The sequence below is a fragment of the Phyllobates terribilis genome, unplaced genomic scaffold (assembly GCF_046119375.1).
Source record: "Phyllobates terribilis strain yellow unplaced genomic scaffold, ASM4611937v1 Scaffold_4__5_contigs__length_816908805, whole genome shotgun sequence".
In the NCBI taxonomy this organism is placed as follows: Eukaryota; Metazoa; Chordata; class Amphibia; order Anura; family Dendrobatidae; genus Phyllobates; species Phyllobates terribilis.
Genome location: NW_027362764.1, coordinates 759,584,231 through 759,602,226, shown reverse-complemented (window position 1 = coordinate 759,602,226; position 17,996 = coordinate 759,584,231). Strand labels below are relative to the sequence as shown.

The window sequence follows — 17,996 nt, the reverse complement described above, 5'->3', positions numbered from 1 at the left end:
AAAACGTTAATAAAGAGAAGGATGAAGATTCTGTGAACATATATATAAATTTCACCCTCCAATCCACATGATTTTCTGCACAGACAAAGGGGTTCCACCCTGCCTGCCTGAGGGGTTCCGCCCTGCCTGCCTGAGGGGTTCCGCCCTGCCTGCCTGAGGGGTTCCGCCCTGCCTGCCTGAGGGGTTCCGCCCTGCCTGCCTGAGGGGTTCCGCCCTGCCTGCCTGAGGGGTTCCGCCCTGCCTGCCTGAGGGGTTAAGCCCTGCCTGCCTGAGGGGTTAAGCCCTGCCTGCCTGAGGGGCTCACCGGGACTAAAGAGGCTCACCGGGACTAAAGAGGCTCACCGGGACTAAAGAGGCTCCCCCAGACTAAAGAGGCTCCCCCAGACTAAAGAGGCTCCCCCAGACTAATTCATCATTTGAAATTGTCTTTAAGTCCTTTTTTTTATTCTTGTGATATTCGTTGACTTTTTTGGCCAAATTCTTCAAAATGGAACACTTGGTTCATGAATTTTGTGCAAAATCAAAAATACTCTTTATTTCTGTGAATGGGAGATCAAGGTCGTTACACAGATCAAAAAACAGGAATAAGATCCCTCACCTGAATGGAATACATGATAATCTTAAAGCAAGAAACTGCAAACTCGTTGGATTCCCACAGCTTGTGATGGTCCAGATGCCTGTGAATTAAGGAAAAAAATAAGAATTAGTTATCTGTTGAGGTTGGGAGATCATGAACAGGCTCAGTCTTGCAATTCAAGGGACAGAAGTTTTTCACAACTTTTTTTAAACTTTGTAATTTACTCTGGTCTTAAAAGAGGCAATCTCAGCTCACTTCTGCATCAGTGGGAGAGCAGTGCCGATGTCATCACATCTACATATCTGAAGGCTCGGTATCATGCATTTGCTCCAATGAAAAGGATATGTGCGTAATATCGGCTGCTTGCGCAAACGAGCGAGCCAGTAGATATCTGAGAATCACCGGCGACGCTCACCTCCTGATGCGGAAATAGTTGAAGCCAGATTACTCCTTTTATATACTCGCAATCATGTAATCAAACCTCTTTACTTCCGTTGACAGTGCATCAAGCACGTAATCTCGGAGGCGTGAGCTTAGAGCAAGTGGTAAGTGTTCTAGCATGTGACTGCTGAAAACAGTGATTGGCTGCAGTGGTCAAATGACTACTTCGAGGGTTTCAAGCGCTAAGAAATAACTAATTATTTTATAACACTCTCTAAACCACAGCAGGTTTTTTAAAGCGATGGAAAACTCCTTTAAAATAATTTAAAAAAAAGTTTGCCTGCCTGCAGTCACCACTAGTAGAAGCATGATTGATACTAGTGAGCTCCCTCTAGTGGTGGCTGCAGGAAGAAGAATTTTGGCCTTTCACTATGTTTATAAGGAGGATTTGGAGAACTCTATCAGAAAAACAAAGTTCTAAATAAAAAAAATATATAAAATGCATTTTTCAGAACAGAATTATAGACCTATTTTGAAGAAAGAAAAAATGAACATTTAACTGTTTCCCACATTAGGATGTAAAATTAACATCCTCGGCAGGGGGTACTCATGTGTGGAGTGGGCTCAGAAGGTGAACTCCCTACACATTCAATATGTGATATAGCTGCCATCTACCTAGCAGACATCTGTGTCTAACAGCCGACTCGCAGCTGTTAACAATTTAGATACTATTAAATTACAATGGCACAGAGCCCTGATCTGACATCATCCAGTCTGTCTGGGATCACATGAGGAGACAGAAGAATTTGCACAAGCGACATCCACAGAAGATCTGGGGTCGGTTTTCCAAGATGTTTGGCACAATCTCCTGCCAAGTTCCTTCAAAAACTACAAGTAACAAGTGACTGAGAAGAAGTGATGGAGGCAACGGGCGGTCACCAAATATTGATGGCATTTAGATTTCGCTTTTGTTCATTCACTTTGCATTTTAATAATTGATCAACATTCTTACTCTGCAGCATTTTCCCACACCTGCCTAACACTTTTGCACAGCACTGTATGTACAGTACATGATTTCTCTAGGTCGCCTGCTTTCCTGTGCTCTTTTCCAACAATGTCTAATGAGTTGGACCTGCGTGATGGGCTTTGTGCGTGAAGTATAATGATGGAGCACGTTAGCGGTAACTTAATTAAGTGGCATGCTAACTGCTGCAGAGAGGCTCCGGACTAGAAACTCTGCATCTTCCCACAGGGAGAAGGAATCTCATTACACCTCAATGATACAAGCTGTTCCTACTATGCAGATGGTACAGTATGTATTGTCATTCTCAGTAAAGCACAGACCCCATGGCACAGCACAGACATCCAGAACTACAGTAAATCAAAAGGTGGGATGGATTTTGCTGTACCTGCCATGTCAGAATAAGTGGTCATGTGTGTGTACACGAGGAGGAACACTATTTCCAGCCTCTATAAGAATTGTATCATGCATTTCCCACCAGATTCTCCTCTGTAGGCTCCATTTCTAATGCTTTGTTGTCTCTGAGCTAGTGGGTGGAAATTGCTGCTATAATGTTTCCCATACACAGCACACGTAGACCAGAAGGATTCTCACTCTCCTGTCTCTATGTAGCTCTAGTTCAGAAGACCAGCAGGTACTGAGCAGAGTACCTGTGAATCCAGCTTCAGGATGAGATTAAACAATTGGGATCAAGAGGTAAAAATTAACTCTTCCGGGGCAGACTGAATCATGTATTATGGTTGTACATATAACCCTTCATTTTAAACTTTCCCTTCCCTCAAAGGAACTTGATGGACAATAATTTTTTTTTCCACCTCTTTTACCTAAGTAACTTATTAGAAATCAGCAGCATGGAGGACCTTATATAACAGTACTGAGCCGAGTATCAGTGAATTCATCTCTGGGGTGAGATAAAAACACTTACTAGAAAGGAGCAGCAGCAGCATGGAGGACCTTATATAACAGTACTGAGCCGAGAATCAGTGAATCCATCTCTAGGGTGAGATAAAACACTAGAAAGGAGCAGCAGCAGCAGCATGGAGGACCTTATATAACAGTACTGAGCCAAGTATCAGTGAATCCATCTCTAGGGTGAGATAAAACACTAGAAAGGAGCAGCAGCAGCATGGAGGACCTTATATAACAGTACTGAGCCGAGTATTAGTGAATCCATCTCTGGGGTGAGATAAAACACTAGAAAGGATCAGCAGCAGCATGGAGGACCTTATATAACAGTACTGAGCCGAGTATTAGTGAATCCAGCACTGGGATGAAATAAAATACTTACTAGAAAGGAGCAGCAGCAACATGGAGCACCATCTATAACAGTACTGAGCCGAGTATTAGTGAATCCATCTCTGGGGTGAAATAAAACACTAGAAAGGAGCAGCAGCAGCATGGAGGACCTTATATAACAGTACTGAGCCGAGTATTAGTGAATCCAGCACTGGGGTGAAATAAAATACTAGAAAGGAGCAGCAGCAGCATGGAGCACCATCTATAACAGTACTGAGCCGAGTATTAGTGAATCCATCTCTGGGGTGAGATAAAACACTTACTAGAAAGGAGCATCAGCAGCATGGAGGACCTTATATAACAGTACTGAGCCGAGTATTAGTGAATCCAGCACTGGGGTGAAATAAAATACTTACTAAAAAGGAGCAGCAGCAGCATGGAGCACCATCTATAACAGTACTGAGCCGAGTATTAGTGAATCCATCTCTGGGGTGAGATAAAACACTTACTAGAAAGGAGCATCAGCATGGAGCATCCTATATAACAATACTGAGCTGTGTAACAGTGAATCCATCACCAATTATTTTATGGTGACTTTTTTTTTTTTAAAGGGGGTATACTATCACAATGTGCTATATTTTACCCGCAGGGCAGCTAAGAATATTACATCAATAAATTATACTATTAATTGGACCATTAAATATGATAATTGGTCCAACTGGACACAATGCTGGATCTGCAAATAAAAATAATAAATCAGTAAGCAATAACTTTATAGACGCAGTGACAGCGATTTAACTTCAGGTAAATGTTCCCCTTGGAAACGAAATGACAGGTTAATACCAGGGGGGAAGAAATGGGGTCTTTTTGGATCAATAAAAGGCAGACATCACATCATGTGGGACCTAATCAATAATCTAACTTGACAGAGTGGATAACAATTATTTTCAGGTTTTAAAAGCTTAACATGGCAGTAACTAGAGTTTATCAGCCATTACCTGGGGAAACCATAACAGGGGATACTACTCAAGAAACATTTACCCCAATGGAAAAAAAAAGAGATATATTAATGGGATGTCTGGTTTTGAAAACCTATTAGGAAAATGTGATTTATTAATAGGGAGAGGACTCTTAGTTCCGGATCCTCACGAGCCAGTGGAAAGCAGCGAATGGCAGTAACTAGTCCGTGTATTAAGTACACTCCTTACTGGATTTCAATTATTGAAGTGTAATTCCTAATTTCCCCTGTGGGAGCGCTGCAGAGAAATTGAACAATTGAACAGATTACACGTAATCGCTGGAGGTCCAGCTGTAGCACAAACAAAAATATACCTTTCACATCCCCATTTCCTTACTTTCACCCCCCTCAGCACTGCTGCCTATCTGTGCCCCGGAGGCCAGACTGCTGGGCTGGGTCACATAATCTATTTTTTGGTTCTCTGCCTAAAATGCTCAAATTCTATTCCATGTAATCGATATGTTTTTCACCCCCCCTGCTCTACATCATCACCAGTGAATCTCCTTTCAGGTTTGACAGCTGTAAATATAATCTCCAGTAAATATCGGTGTCCTCCCCCTTCTGGCAGCAGTACATATAGTGACCAGTAAATTCCCAGTCAATCTCCTTCAACTTGTGGCAGTTATAAATAAAGTGTACGCTAAGTTACTCCCCCTCCCCAGATGGCAGCTGCATATATTTGTTCTGTCGTAAGTTCTACAGTCAGTCTCCTTCTCCCTCTGTCAGCTGTAAATAAGGCGCCCATGTATGTTCTCAGCCTCCTTCTCCTTCTGGCAGCTGTACATATAATCCATAGGAATTTTCAGTCTATTATTTTCTCGCTGTACCAGTCAAACATAATCTCCAGCTGGATGCCAGGTTACGTCCAATTATGGAAGTTGTAAAATATAAACCGCAGTCCTCATCCTCAATAAATATGTAGTCCTCAATAAGTTCTTCCAGTCCATATCCTCTCTGAAAGTCAATTGTTCCCTCACTAGCACTTATAAATAAATAAAAGGTCCCCAGTAAGTTCAATACATAGATTCCTTCCCCCTCTGGCAGCTTTAAAAATAGTTCTTGGAAAATTCCCAGACTGTGTATTTTATCCTCTGGCAGTTCTGAATATAGTCAGAATAAATTTCCAGTTCCTATTCCCTTTATCAGTTGTAAATATAATCCCAGTTTCCGAGGCCACCTCCTTCTCCCTCTGGCAGCTAAAAAAATAGTTTTTAGTAAGTTTCCTACTCAGTCTCCTTCTCCCTCTGGAAGTTATAAATAAAGTTACCCTACGGAGAAAAGATAATTGTATCATAGATTCTGGAGCAGGAAAGAAATTATAATTGCAGGCGCAAAAGTCGATACCTAGAAGCAGTCTTCTCCTCTCTGCTACTTCTACGGTGACTATGCAGTGACTATGCACTGAGAGCTACTGAGCGTTCACGCCCTCCTCGTGGATGGCAAAGAAGTGGCTCTGATCTGTCTGTGCTGAAATGATGCAGCTAATGGTCAGGAAGCGAAGTATCTCAGATTACCAAATTACCAGGGACAGTGAGAACCGCAGCACTGATTTTCCTAATAGTCTTGAAGGCACGCTGCCAAAAAAAACATTTGTGAATTCCTACGGAAATCTCGGAAGTATCGAGACAATTCATTAGAAGGGCATAAATGTTATCATAATCTCACACGAGATTCAACACACGGTACTGGAATTATTTAGATCTGTGATTAAAGGCTGATACCGGGCAGGATGGCACATCCAACCACCAGGGACTGCGCCCCATGGAAGACTAGTCGGACAGGCGGGTCCCCGGCGCCTTCTCCCCGCCCTCTGCCTGGAGTGACAGGTCTCTTCCTGTGTGCGTGTATGGGGAGAGACCTGTCACTCAAAGGGAGCAAGCAGGAAGAAGCCATCAGGGACCGGCCTGTCCGACTAGTCTGCCATGGGGGCCCAATCCCCGGCAGCTTATAAAGTATGTTTTCTCTCTGAAATGTTGCAGCATTTCAAAGTCAAACCCACCTTGATGAAATTATGCAACCCGTGGATAGGGCAGCACTTACAGTGGGGAAAAAAACTATTCAGCCACCAATTGTGCAAGTTCTCCCACTTAAAGAGATGAGGTCGGCCTGTAATTGACATCATAGGTCGACCTCAACTATGAGAGACAAAATGAGAAAACAAATCATGAAAAATCACATTGTCTGATTTGGAAAGAATTTTTTTCAAATTTTGGTGGAAAAATAAGTATTTGGTCAATTACAAACAAGCAAGATTTCTGGCTCTCACAGACCTGTAACTTCTTCTTTAAGAGGCTCCTCTGTCCTCCACTCATTACCTGTAGTACTGCCTCCTCTGTCCTCCACTCATTACCTGTAGTACTGGCTCCTCTGTCCTCCACTCATTACCTGTAGTACTGGCTCCTCTGTCCTCCACTCATTACCTGTAGTACTGGCTCCTCTGTCCTCCACTCATTACCTGTAGTACTGGCTCCTCTGTCCTCCACTCATTACCTGTAGTACTGGCTCCTCTGTCCTCCACTCATTACCTGTAGTACTGGCTCCTCTGTCCTCCGCTCATTACCTGTAGTACTGGCTCCTCTGTCCTCCGCTCATTACCTGTAGTACTGCCTCCTCTGTCCTCCGCTCATTACCTGTAGTACTGCCTCCTCTGTCCTCCACTCATTACCTGTAGTACTGGCTCCTCTGTCCTCCACTCATTACCTGTAGTACTGGCTCCTCTGTCCTCCACTCATTACCTGTAGTACTGGCTCCTCTGTCCTCCACTCATTACCTGTAGTACTGCCTCCTCTGTCCTCCGCTCATTACCTGTAGTACTGGCTCCTCTGTCCTCCGCTCATTACCTGTAGTACTGGCTCCTCTGTCCTCCGCTCATTACCTGTAGTACTGGCTCCTCTGTCCTCCGCTCATTACCTGTAGTACTGCCTCCTCTGTCCTCCACTCATTACCTGTAGTACTGGCTCCTCTGTCCTCCGCTCATTACCTGTAGTACTGGCTCCTCTGTCCTCCACTCATTACCTGTAGTACTGGCTCCTCTGTCCTCCACTCATTACCTGTAGTACTGGCTCCTCTGTCCTCCACTCATTACCTGTAGTACTGGCTCCTCTGTCCTCCACTCATTACCTGTAGTACTGGCTCCTCTGTCCTCCACTCATTACCTGTAGTACTGGCTCCTCTGTCCTCCACTCATTACCTGTAGTACTGGCTCCTCTGTCCTCCACTCATTACCTGTAGTACTGGCTCCTCTGTCCTCCACTCATTACCTGTAGTACTGGCTCCTCTGTCCTCCACTCATTACCTGTAGTACTGGCTCCTCTGTCCTCCGCTCATTACCTGTAGTACTGGCTCCTCTGTCCTCCGCTCATTACCTGTAGTACTGCCTCCTCTGTCCTCCGCTCATTACCTGTAGTACTGCCTCCTCTGTCCTCCACTCATTACCTGTAGTACTGGCTCCTCTGTCCTCCGCTCATTACCTGTAGTACTGGCTCCTCTGTCCTCCACTCATTACCTGTAGTACTGGCTCCTCTGTCCTCCACTCATTACCTGTAGTACTGGAACCTGTTTGAACTTGTTATCAGTATAAAAGACACCTGTCCGCAAACTCAGAAAGTCACACTTCAAACTCCAGTATGGTGAAGACCAAAGAGTTGTCGAAGGACACCAGAAACAAAATTGTAGCCCTGCACCAGGCTGGGAAGACTGAATCTGCAATAGGGAAGCAGCTTGGTGTGAAGAAATCAACTGTGGGAGCAATAATTAGAAAATGGAAGACATACAAGACCACTGATAATCTCCCTCGATCTGGGGCTCCACACAAGATCTCACCCCGTGGGGTCAAAATAATCTCAAGAACGGTGAGCAAAAATCCAAGAACCACACGGGGGGACCTAGTGAATGACCTGCAGAGAGCTGGGACCAACATTACACAGGCTACCATCAGTAACACATTATGCCGCCAGAGACTCTGATCCTGCAGTGCCAGACGTGTACTCCTGCTTAAGCCATTACATGTCCGGGCCCGTCTTAAGTTTGCTAGAGAGCATTTGGATGATCCAGAAGAGTATTGGGAGAATGTCATATGGTCAGATGAAACCAAAGTAGAACTGCTTGGTAAAAACGTGTTTGGAGGAGAATGAATGCCGAGTTGCATCCAAAGAACACCATACTTACTGTGAAGCATGGGGGTGGCAACATCATGCTTTGGGGCTGTTTCTCTGCCAAGGGACCAGGACAACTGATCCATGTACATGAAAGAATGAATGGGGCCAAGTATTGTGAGATTTTGAGTGCAAACCTCCTTCCATCAGCAAGGGCATTGAATATGAAACGTGGCTGGGTCTTTCAGCATTCCCAAGCACACCGCCAGGGCAACGAAGGAGTGGCTTCGTAAGAAGCATTTCAAGGTCCTGGAGTGGCCTAGCCAGTCTCCAGATCTAAACCCTATAGAAAACCTTTGGAGGGAGTTGAAAGTCCGTGTTGCCCAGTGACAGCCCCAAAACATCACTGCTCTAGAGGAGATCTGCATGGAGGAATGGGCCAACATACCAGCAACAGTGTGTGCCAACCTTGTGAAGACTTACAGAAAACGTTTGACCTCTGTCATTGCCAGCAAAGGATATATAACAAAGTATTGAGATGAACTTTTGTAATTGACCAAATACTTATTTGCCACCAAAATTTGAAAAAAGTTTCTTTCCAAATCAGACAATGTGATTTTCAGGATTTGTTTTCTCATTTTGTCTCTCATAGTTGAGGTCTACCTATGATGTCAATTACAGGCCGACCTCATCTTTTTAAGTGGGAGAACTTGCACAATTGGTGGCTGACTAAATACTTTTTCCCCCCCACTGTATCTGCTGTCAGGTTCCTTTTAAAAGTGTTAGTTTTGTTTTTTAAGTTCATCTTTCCCAACAGAATTTTTTGCGCTGTGGTTAGTTTTTTGTTTTTTTTTTTCAAGAGAGTCCAAAACGGTGTGTGAACATATCCCACAAGAATAAAAAAATATATATTACGCGCATCAGGTGCAGCCGCGTCATTTGCGTTGTGCTCTTGCCTTGTAGTCCTTTTCGTAAAACTCTACAGAAATTGGGTATTGCCAGTATCAGCCTACAAACAAACAGAAATGGGGTCGTCCAGTTGTCGATTTATTCGTACGTTCCCAGGAGGAGTAGCAGAGGAACGAAGCAATGCAGAAACCCGAATGCTTGTTATTGTTTAGGATAAAATGGGTATTAAAGAGAAACTTGTCAATGAGAGCTGAAAGCACGGAAAAGTGTCCTCGTGTTCACGTTTGTCCCTTTCTAACAAAGAAAATCTGAAGTGTCCTGATCGAAACGCTTTACTGCCGGCGGCGGAGACATCTTGTTCTGTAAAGCCGGGATTATTTTTACTATTTTTTTTTTTTTTTATTATTTTAGCTCCAACTAAGAAATGAGCCTCCCATACCTGAACCCGCCACCATGGAGCACCCCCCGGCTAATACGGAGACGCGGGATCAGAGTAGTATTCTGCGCTAATTGGCTGTAAGGGCAGGAATATGAGAGCGGCAGATAATGGGAAGGTAATTATAATACTGCTTCATTAAAGGCACGGTACTCACAGCGCAGAGTGGGTTTTTTCCCCCCGTTGTGAAGCACTACCACTGTATAACACCAGACAATACACTGTCCTCTCTAATTGAAGACTGAAAAGACCAAAGTCTGAACTGAAGTTTAATCCCCCCCCACCCCTTGAAAGGACTTATTGATAAGGGTGTGATCGATGGGGGTCCATCTCCCGTGTCCTCCATTCGGTTCACCATTTATAGGACTGACAAAAAATAAACCAGGTAAAAAAAAAAAAAAGAAAAGAAAACAACGCCCTACCAGTAATGTCGATGCTGCGATTCATAACCGCTGCAGCCGATCAGCAGCCGCTGATCAGCTTCAGCCTCTCAATATTCCTTCAAGTGCAGATGTCAGTAAGACACGGTGCCGATAGGAGGGAATGTCCAGCAATTGTTAAGGTTTGATTCCTTCATGGTCTACGGTAATGGATGCGTTTTACACTTTTACAAAAGTGGACCCCAAACAATTCCAGTAATATAAAATAAAGTAGAATAGTACTCACCCTGCCCCGCTCCAGCTCCAGCTCCCCGCTGCTGCTCTGGTCACTGTGTTTTGGCTGTAGCGGTGAAGTCACATCAACAGCGCATGCACATCACCATTGCAGGCAATTCGTGATCTCAACGGATCTGTCACTGTAGACCTACAAACAGCTGAGCTCAGTGACTGTCTGCAGCAGTGATGTGCCCTGTCAACGTGATGTCACAGCTGCAGCCAATATCCAGAAAACAGCAGAGCAGGGTGGCGCTAGCACGCTCTGCACTCCCGTCACGTTCCTTGTCATGTGTTCACCAGTCCCGGTGTCTCCTATGCGGTGTATATGTGACACCCCAGGGGTCTGGTTGCCACAGTGATAGAGATGTTATGTCTGAGAGCAGGTGGGAGGTCCTTTGGTCAGGGATCTTGTGCATGCCACACCTCCTGCCCAGTCTGGGGAGGGGAAGGACTTCCCCTATATAAACCCGGGGCTGAAGCAGGGTTAGCAGTCAAGGAGAGTAGAGACAAGAAACAGCAGAAGCAATACTGCTACGAGTCAGGGGCTGGCAGCTGCAGAGCTCGCCCTGACTGAGAAGATTTCTTACCGGACCCGGAGTCCGAGGCTGTGGGGACTAACTCTTACCCAGCAGCAGAAGCCGACCGGCAGGGGATTTCAGGTCCTCAGGCCCAGAAACCCGAAGGCACGGTCACACGCGTGGGACCAGCACCGCCATCGTGGAGCGGAAGCCATTAGAAGGCCCCGAGTCACCGGCCATACGGGTGAGCACCACACGGTACACTCAGGGACGTGGGCTACTTATATCCGCTTCTAGCAAGGTAGCCAGAAGAGTACAGTCAGTTTGGGAGGCCTACAACTCCGCCTGGCCAGGGGAGATCCCATCTGCTCAAGGACTGACCAGGCCCCGTTCACTAGCAAGTACTCCGGGAGGGTCTATCGTTGTTACCAGTAAAGACCCTGAATTACACCGCACCGTCTCTGAGTGGTTCCTGCTACCCCCATCATCCACATCTGCTGCCCTGAGGCCATACCCCTCCCGTTGGGGGTTATACCATCTACGCTGCACCATCTATCCACCGGCCTCAGCGGACTGTCCTGCAGCGGCAGCTCCATAGCTGCATTCAACGGGTGGCGTAGTCGTCCTGCATCTACCGCTGTTACATCGCCGCTCAGTTTGACTCCCTGGGCACGGACCGGGTCACCGCCACGAGACTACAACCCTCAAGAGATCCGGCTCCGGGTAAGCTCCCGCGTGCGCAACGCAGCGCGACACAGGCCCAGGGGCGCGTCAACTTTGGCGTAGTCGGCAGGATTTCGTGCCCGCAACCACCGGGTACTGCGTGCCTGAAAAAGAGACTTTTCAAACTTACCTGTGGTGAAGATTCCCGCCATCCGGCGCCATCTTCTGCCTTCTTCCCGCCATCCGTGGAGTTTTCCCGCCATTGGACGCCATCTTGAGGACGCCGCGCGGGAAGAAGAGGGGCGTGGACTCCGAAAGCGCGCGAGAACTGAAGCCCCGCCTCACGTTCGGACGTTGCGTAAGGTCCTGGAAGGAGCCCAGCAGACGCCGACGTCACAGGAGCGCGACGGAAGGTCCTCAACCCTGACGATCCACTGCGGAGCCGCGGCCTACGGAAGAGGATCATCGCAAGGTAGGCCACGGTCCACTAGGGGGGAGGAAGATGTCGGATACGGAGGAGAGCTTCACTGCCTCAACCCCCGCCAGCGCTATCGCTGCTGCAGTTATGCCCTTCACCATGCCCTATATCCCGGGAGCAGCTTGGCTACCCCAGTACTCAGGGGAGTCACATACCCTGCATGACTTTAGAGAAAAGCTGGATAGCCTCTTCCAGGTGTACCCCCTCACAGAAGAGCAAAAAGTGAGCATCCTGGTGGCCCAACTAACCGGGGCAGCCAAAAGGGAGGTAAAGTCCTGGCCACCTGGGAGGAAGACTGTCGCAGGGATACTAACCCGGCTGAAGGACACCTTTGATACCCGCACCTCAGCCGAGATTAAGCTTAGATTCTACGGGTGCAAGCAGCGAGCGCATGAGAGTATAAGGGACTATGCACTAAACCTACAAGAGGCCCTGAGGGCCATTAAGCAGACCGACCCTGATGGAGTGGGAAACGAGGACAGGCTGTTGACCGAACAGTTTATAGAGGGACTGTATTGTAATACCCACCGAACCCAGTTGCGGGCAATGGCCTTACAGGATCCCCATCTGGGCTTTGCACAGTTCAAGGACAGAGCCATCCGGGTGCTCCGAGAACCGGCACCGGGTGGCGTTGTGACCCACAAGCGCCCTGCTATCACTTACCACCAGGAGGCGGCGCCCTTGTCGGCAGGGCCTGTGGGAGCTGATGCGCAGGCTTTGGACAATGACCCGGCTCCAGACCTACACCATCAGGTCCAAGAGCTAGCTAAGAGCGTTGCTGCGCTAACCCGAACTGTGCAGTCTTTACAGGCTTCCACCCCAGGGAAGATCCAGCTGGCATCCGGACCGGAGGACATCCCGTGGCGTCGACCAAGGAGGACCCCACCGGCCAGAGGAAGACCCAGTGACCGATACAGCGAGGACGGACGACCCATCTGCCGCCGCTGCAATCAACCTGGACATATGGCAAGGTACTGTTCTTTAAACGGGCACAACCTGGGGTAGAGGGCCAACCCCCAGGAAAAAGATCACCAGGCCCATCGAACTGGCGCGACAGATATGTGGGAGGACGTCCAGTCTTGCCTGTGGTACTGGATGGCATTCCCATGAGTGCCCTACTGGACACCGGGTCACAGGTCACCACCATCCCGTACGTGCTCTTTAAGCAGTACTGGAATGACTCGGATATTACCCGCTACCCTGACGACGACTTGAGTATCATCGCCAGCAATGGCCAGCCCGTGCCACAGATCGGATTTAAAGAGGTGACCATCAAAATCGGTAGAGTCGAACTGGCAGCACAGGGACTGATCATTGTAGATATTGACAAACATGAGAGTCACCCAAAAATAACTCTAGGAACTAATGTAATTGAAAATTGTCTTGCAGAGGTGATTTTCCTTTTACAGCAGGTTGCCAAGAACGCCAGCTCCGGCGAGCAGCGGGTGCTCCAGAAAGAGATCCGGGCACTGATGCGACGGCAACAGGTGGAACTCTCCGGCGGTGAGATTGGTAGCGTAAGAATGTGTGACCCTTTTCCTATTGCCATGCCCCCAAAAAGTGAAATGATGATTTGGTGCCGGGCAGCTATTGGTCTGAGAGGTAGAGATTACCAGGCAATGGTAGAACCAGTTTACTCGGACAGTAGGCCCACCATTTTGACAGCACGGGGGGTGGTTGATGTACGCCATGGGAGGGTGCCCGTTCGCATAATAAATATCGGGGAGAGGGAAGTGTACCTGCCCCGGTATGCCACGCTAGCCAAATTATATACCATTAACCAAAATTCTATACAATCTGTGGAACCCTTGCCTCCATCTCACCCGGAGGAAGGTAACGGCTCTAAGAAAAACATGGAGGACTGGTGTCAGCAACTACATCTGGGTACTGACTCCACTCCCGCACACCAGAAACAAGGAGTCTATCGGGTGGTTCAGGAGTACGAGAGAGTGTTCAGTAAACACCCGTTAGACTTCGGGCGAGTCAAGGGGGTAGAACACCACATCCCCACGGGAGACCATCCTCCTATAAAAGAGAGGTATCGACCCGTACCCCCTGCCCACTACCAACACGCCAAGGGGATGCTTAGAGACATGAAGGAGGCTGGGGTGATCAGGGATAGCTGTAGCCCCTGGGCAGCTCCACTAGTCTTAGTCCGAAAGAAAGACAACACCATGAGGATGTGTGTAGATTACCGGAAAATCAATCGTATCACACACAAGGATGCGTACCCCTTACCAAGGATAGAGGAGTCATTGGCTGCTTTAAGATCTGCTAACTTCTTCTCTACCTTGGATCTCACTAGCGGGTACTGGCAGGTTCCTGTAGCAGAGGCGGACCGGGAGAAGACCGCATTCACCACCCCGATGGGACTTAGCGAGTTCACCTGCATGCCGTTCGGACTCTGCAACGCACCGGGAACCTTCCAACGACTAATGGAGTGTTGTCTGGGCCACAGAAACTTCGAGACGGTCCTGTTGTACCTGGACGATGTCATCGTATATTCCAAGACGTATGAGGACCACCTGAAACACCTGGCGGAAGTGTTCGAAGCTCTGGCAAGTTACGGCCTAAAGGTGAAACCCTCCAAGTGTCACCTCCTGAAACCAAAGGTGCAGTACCTGGGACACGTGGTGAGCGCTGACGGAGTGGCTCCCGACCCTGATAAGATCACCGCAATTAAGGAATGGCCAAGCCCCTCCAGCGTAAAAGAAGTGCGGCAGTTCCTCGGGTTGGTAGGCTACTACCGAAGGTTTATTCCCGGTTTCACCAAAAAGGCAGCACCTATGCAGGACCTCCTGATAGGCCAGTCCCGGAAGGCCAAGAACCAGAAGCCGCCCTTCAAATGGGAGGAGCTGGAAGAAGAGTCCTTCCGCCAGCTGAAGATGGCCCTCACGGGGGACGAAATCCTGGCGTACCCGGATTATAGCCAGCCCTTTATCCTCTACACCGACGCCAGTAACATCGGGCTAGGAGCCGTACTGTCCCAGATCCAGCAGGGGAAGGAACGAGTAATCGCCTACGCCAGCCGAAAACTGCGACCCACCGAAAGGAACCCCGAGAATTACAGCTCATTTAAGCTAGAGTTCCTGGCCGTAGTATGGGCAGTCACCGAGCGCTTTAAGCATTACCTCGCTTCTTCCCGGTTCACCGTGTACACGGATAACAACCCGTTGACACACCTGGACACGGCAAGACTCGGTGCCCTGGAGCAGAGGTGGATGGCCCGTCTGTCCAACTACGAGTTCACAATCAAATACCGGGCAGGACGCTCCAATACCAACGCGGACGCCCTGTCCAGGATGCCCAACCTGCCGGACGGAGGAGAAGATCCGGAGGGACTGGAAGAAGTTGAACTCCCTGCGTTCCACCGTCATGGGACTATCCAGTATTCCCACCGGGTAAGGAGTAAGCAGGCTGCTACGTTGAACCCCTTACCCCACTACAACTGGGCGGAAACGCAAGACAGCGACCCTGCCGTCCGACTGGTGAAGGAGATGCTGACTCGGCCGGAGGCTCGCCTTGAACCAGACGCTCCGGAGGAAGCCAAACAACTATGGGCAGAGAAGAGTCGACTGTTCCTTTACAAAGGGAAGTTGTGCCGCAGAATGGTTAACTCCCGGACGCATGAATTACTCTGGCAAGTAGTGGTGCCACGAAGAGACGCAGCCATGGTGATGGAGGCATACCACGACGGAGCTGGACACTTCGGGTGGAAGAAGCTGGAGTTCCTGCTGCGCGAGCGGTTCCACTGGGTAGGCATGAGGGGAACCATCGAGAAGTGGTGCAGAGACTGTGGCCCGTGCAACCTGAGAAGGAAGGACCGTGCCAGCCAGAAGACTCCCCTGCAGTCTATCGTCACCCGGCAACCGTTGGAACTGGTAGCCTTGGATCATGTAAAACTGACCCCAAGCAGAAGTGGCTACGTCTACGCGTTAACCATCGTGGATCATTACTCCCGGTTTCTGGTTGTCGTCCCCGTCAAGGACTTAACGGCTCAAACAGCAGCTAGAGCCTTCCAGCAGCACTTTTGCCGTCCACACGGGTACCCGGACCAAGTGCTGACGGACCAGGGACCTGCCTTTGAAGCGGAGGTCTTCCAGGAATTCTGCAATCTGTATGGCTGCCGGAAGATAAGGACGACACCCTACCATCCGCAAACTAATGGACTTTGTGAGAAAATGAACCAGGTGGTAATGGATCTTCTAAAAACGTTGCCCCTGGAAGAACGCAGTCTGTGGCCTGAGAAGTTGCCCGATCTGGTGGACCTATACAACCACATCCCGGTAGGTTCCACCAACTGTACCCCGGCTTACCTAATGAGGGCAAGACCTGGTAAGTTACCTGTTGACCTGGAAATGGGAGTCCTGACACCCGAGGACACTTCACCAGAAACAGACTGGGACACAGAGAGGCAGCAGCAGTACCGGAGAGTACAGGAGAGCGTGGAGCGAAGTCTCTGTCAGGCTAGGGAAAGACAAGAGAAAACTTACAACCAGTATGCTCCCGCTGTTCCCCTGGTACCCGGAGAGCAGGTCTTGAAGAGGAAGAGACGGCTCCACAAGTTGGACGACCAGTGGGAGAAGGACCCGTACACCGTACTGCCCTCAAGCCACGAGAACCCGAAGGTTTGTACCATCAGTAAAGACGGAGGGGAAACCACAGCCATTGTATCCCGGGACCACCTGAAGAAGTGTCCCGAACAACTGAGGAACCCTGAAGAGGAACAAGAAGACCATCGACCCGTAGAGGAAAGGGAAGATATGGTTAGTTCTGTGCTCGGGGACTTCCCTCGGTCTTGGACTCAAGTCAATGGTGCAGTTGTGGTACCCGTACTCACCTTCCTCCAACCAGCATCCCAAGCACCTACGGAGCAACAGGTAGAGCTGGAAGAACAGCCGGTCCAGGAGGCAGAAGACTCCACACAAGCAGAACAGAAGGATCAACCCTCTGCTTATAGTGAGCCTGCCGTACCCCTAGTGAGACAAAGAGCCGGTAGACAGCTGCCCAGTTTACCCTTGACAGCTCCTACACCCTGTAGTTCAGGGCCAGACAGTCAGCTCCGTAGGTCCACTAGGGCCACTAGAGGCCAGTTACCCGCACGCTGGAGGATTTGAAGTGTATAAATTGTTTTATTTATGTTTATCTGTGTATTGTTGCTTGTGTATAATTTTGTGTTTCCAGTTATTTTTAGGAATCCTTGGTGGATTTACCGGGAATCCTTGTACATAGTTGGAGCGTAACCCAGGATGGACTAAAGACTGTTAAGGACTCGGGGTAGGACAAACCCCTACCTGGTTACATCTCCCTGTTTTGGTGAAATGGACACCTTGCTTTTCTTCAAAGACTGCACCCGGTTACGGACATGCCGTAACCATCTTTATATGTTTTTCTTATTGTATTATTATTGTTTTTATCTTGTTATGTTTTTCTAAAATATGTTTAGTCCCGGAGTACTAAATTTCACTAGGGGGGAATGTGACACCCCAGGGGTCTGGTTGCCACAGTGATAGAGATGTTATGTCTGAGAGCAGGTGGGAGGTCCTTTGGTCAGGGATCTTGTGCATGCCACACCTCCTGCCCAGTCTGGGGAGGGGAAGGACTTCCCCTATATAAACCCGGGGCTGAAGCAGGGTTAGCAGTCAAGGAGAGTAGAGACAAGAAACAGCAGAAGCAATACTGCTACGAGTCAGGGGCTGGCAGCTGCAGAGCTCGCCCTGACTGAGAAGATTTCTTACCGGACCCGGAGTCCGAGGCTGTGGGGACTAACTCTTACCCAGCAGCAGAAGCCGACCGGCAGGGGATTTCAGGTCCTCAGGCCCAGAAACCCGAAGGCACGGTCACACGCGTGGGACCAGCACCGCCATCGTGGAGCGGAAGCCATTAGAAGGCCCCGAGTCACCGGCCATACGGGTGAGCACCACACGGTACACTCAGGGACGTGGGCTACTTATATCCGCTTCTAGCAAGGTAGCCAGAAGAGTACAGTCAGTTTGGGAGGCCTACAAC

The 17,996-nt window shown here is 48.8% G+C and overlaps 1 protein-coding gene across 1 annotated transcript in view; it reads right to left on the bottom strand.

The window, feature by feature from the left end:
- EFR3A (EFR3 homolog A) overlaps positions 1-17,996 on the bottom strand; it is a 163,082-nt gene that overhangs the window by 74,744 nt on the left and 70,342 nt on the right. The window contains exon 9 of the mRNA XM_073679898.1: positions 599-677. Coding sequence (XP_073535999.1) covers positions 599-677 — 79 coding nt within the window. The remainder of the gene's footprint in view (positions 1-598; positions 678-17,996) is intronic.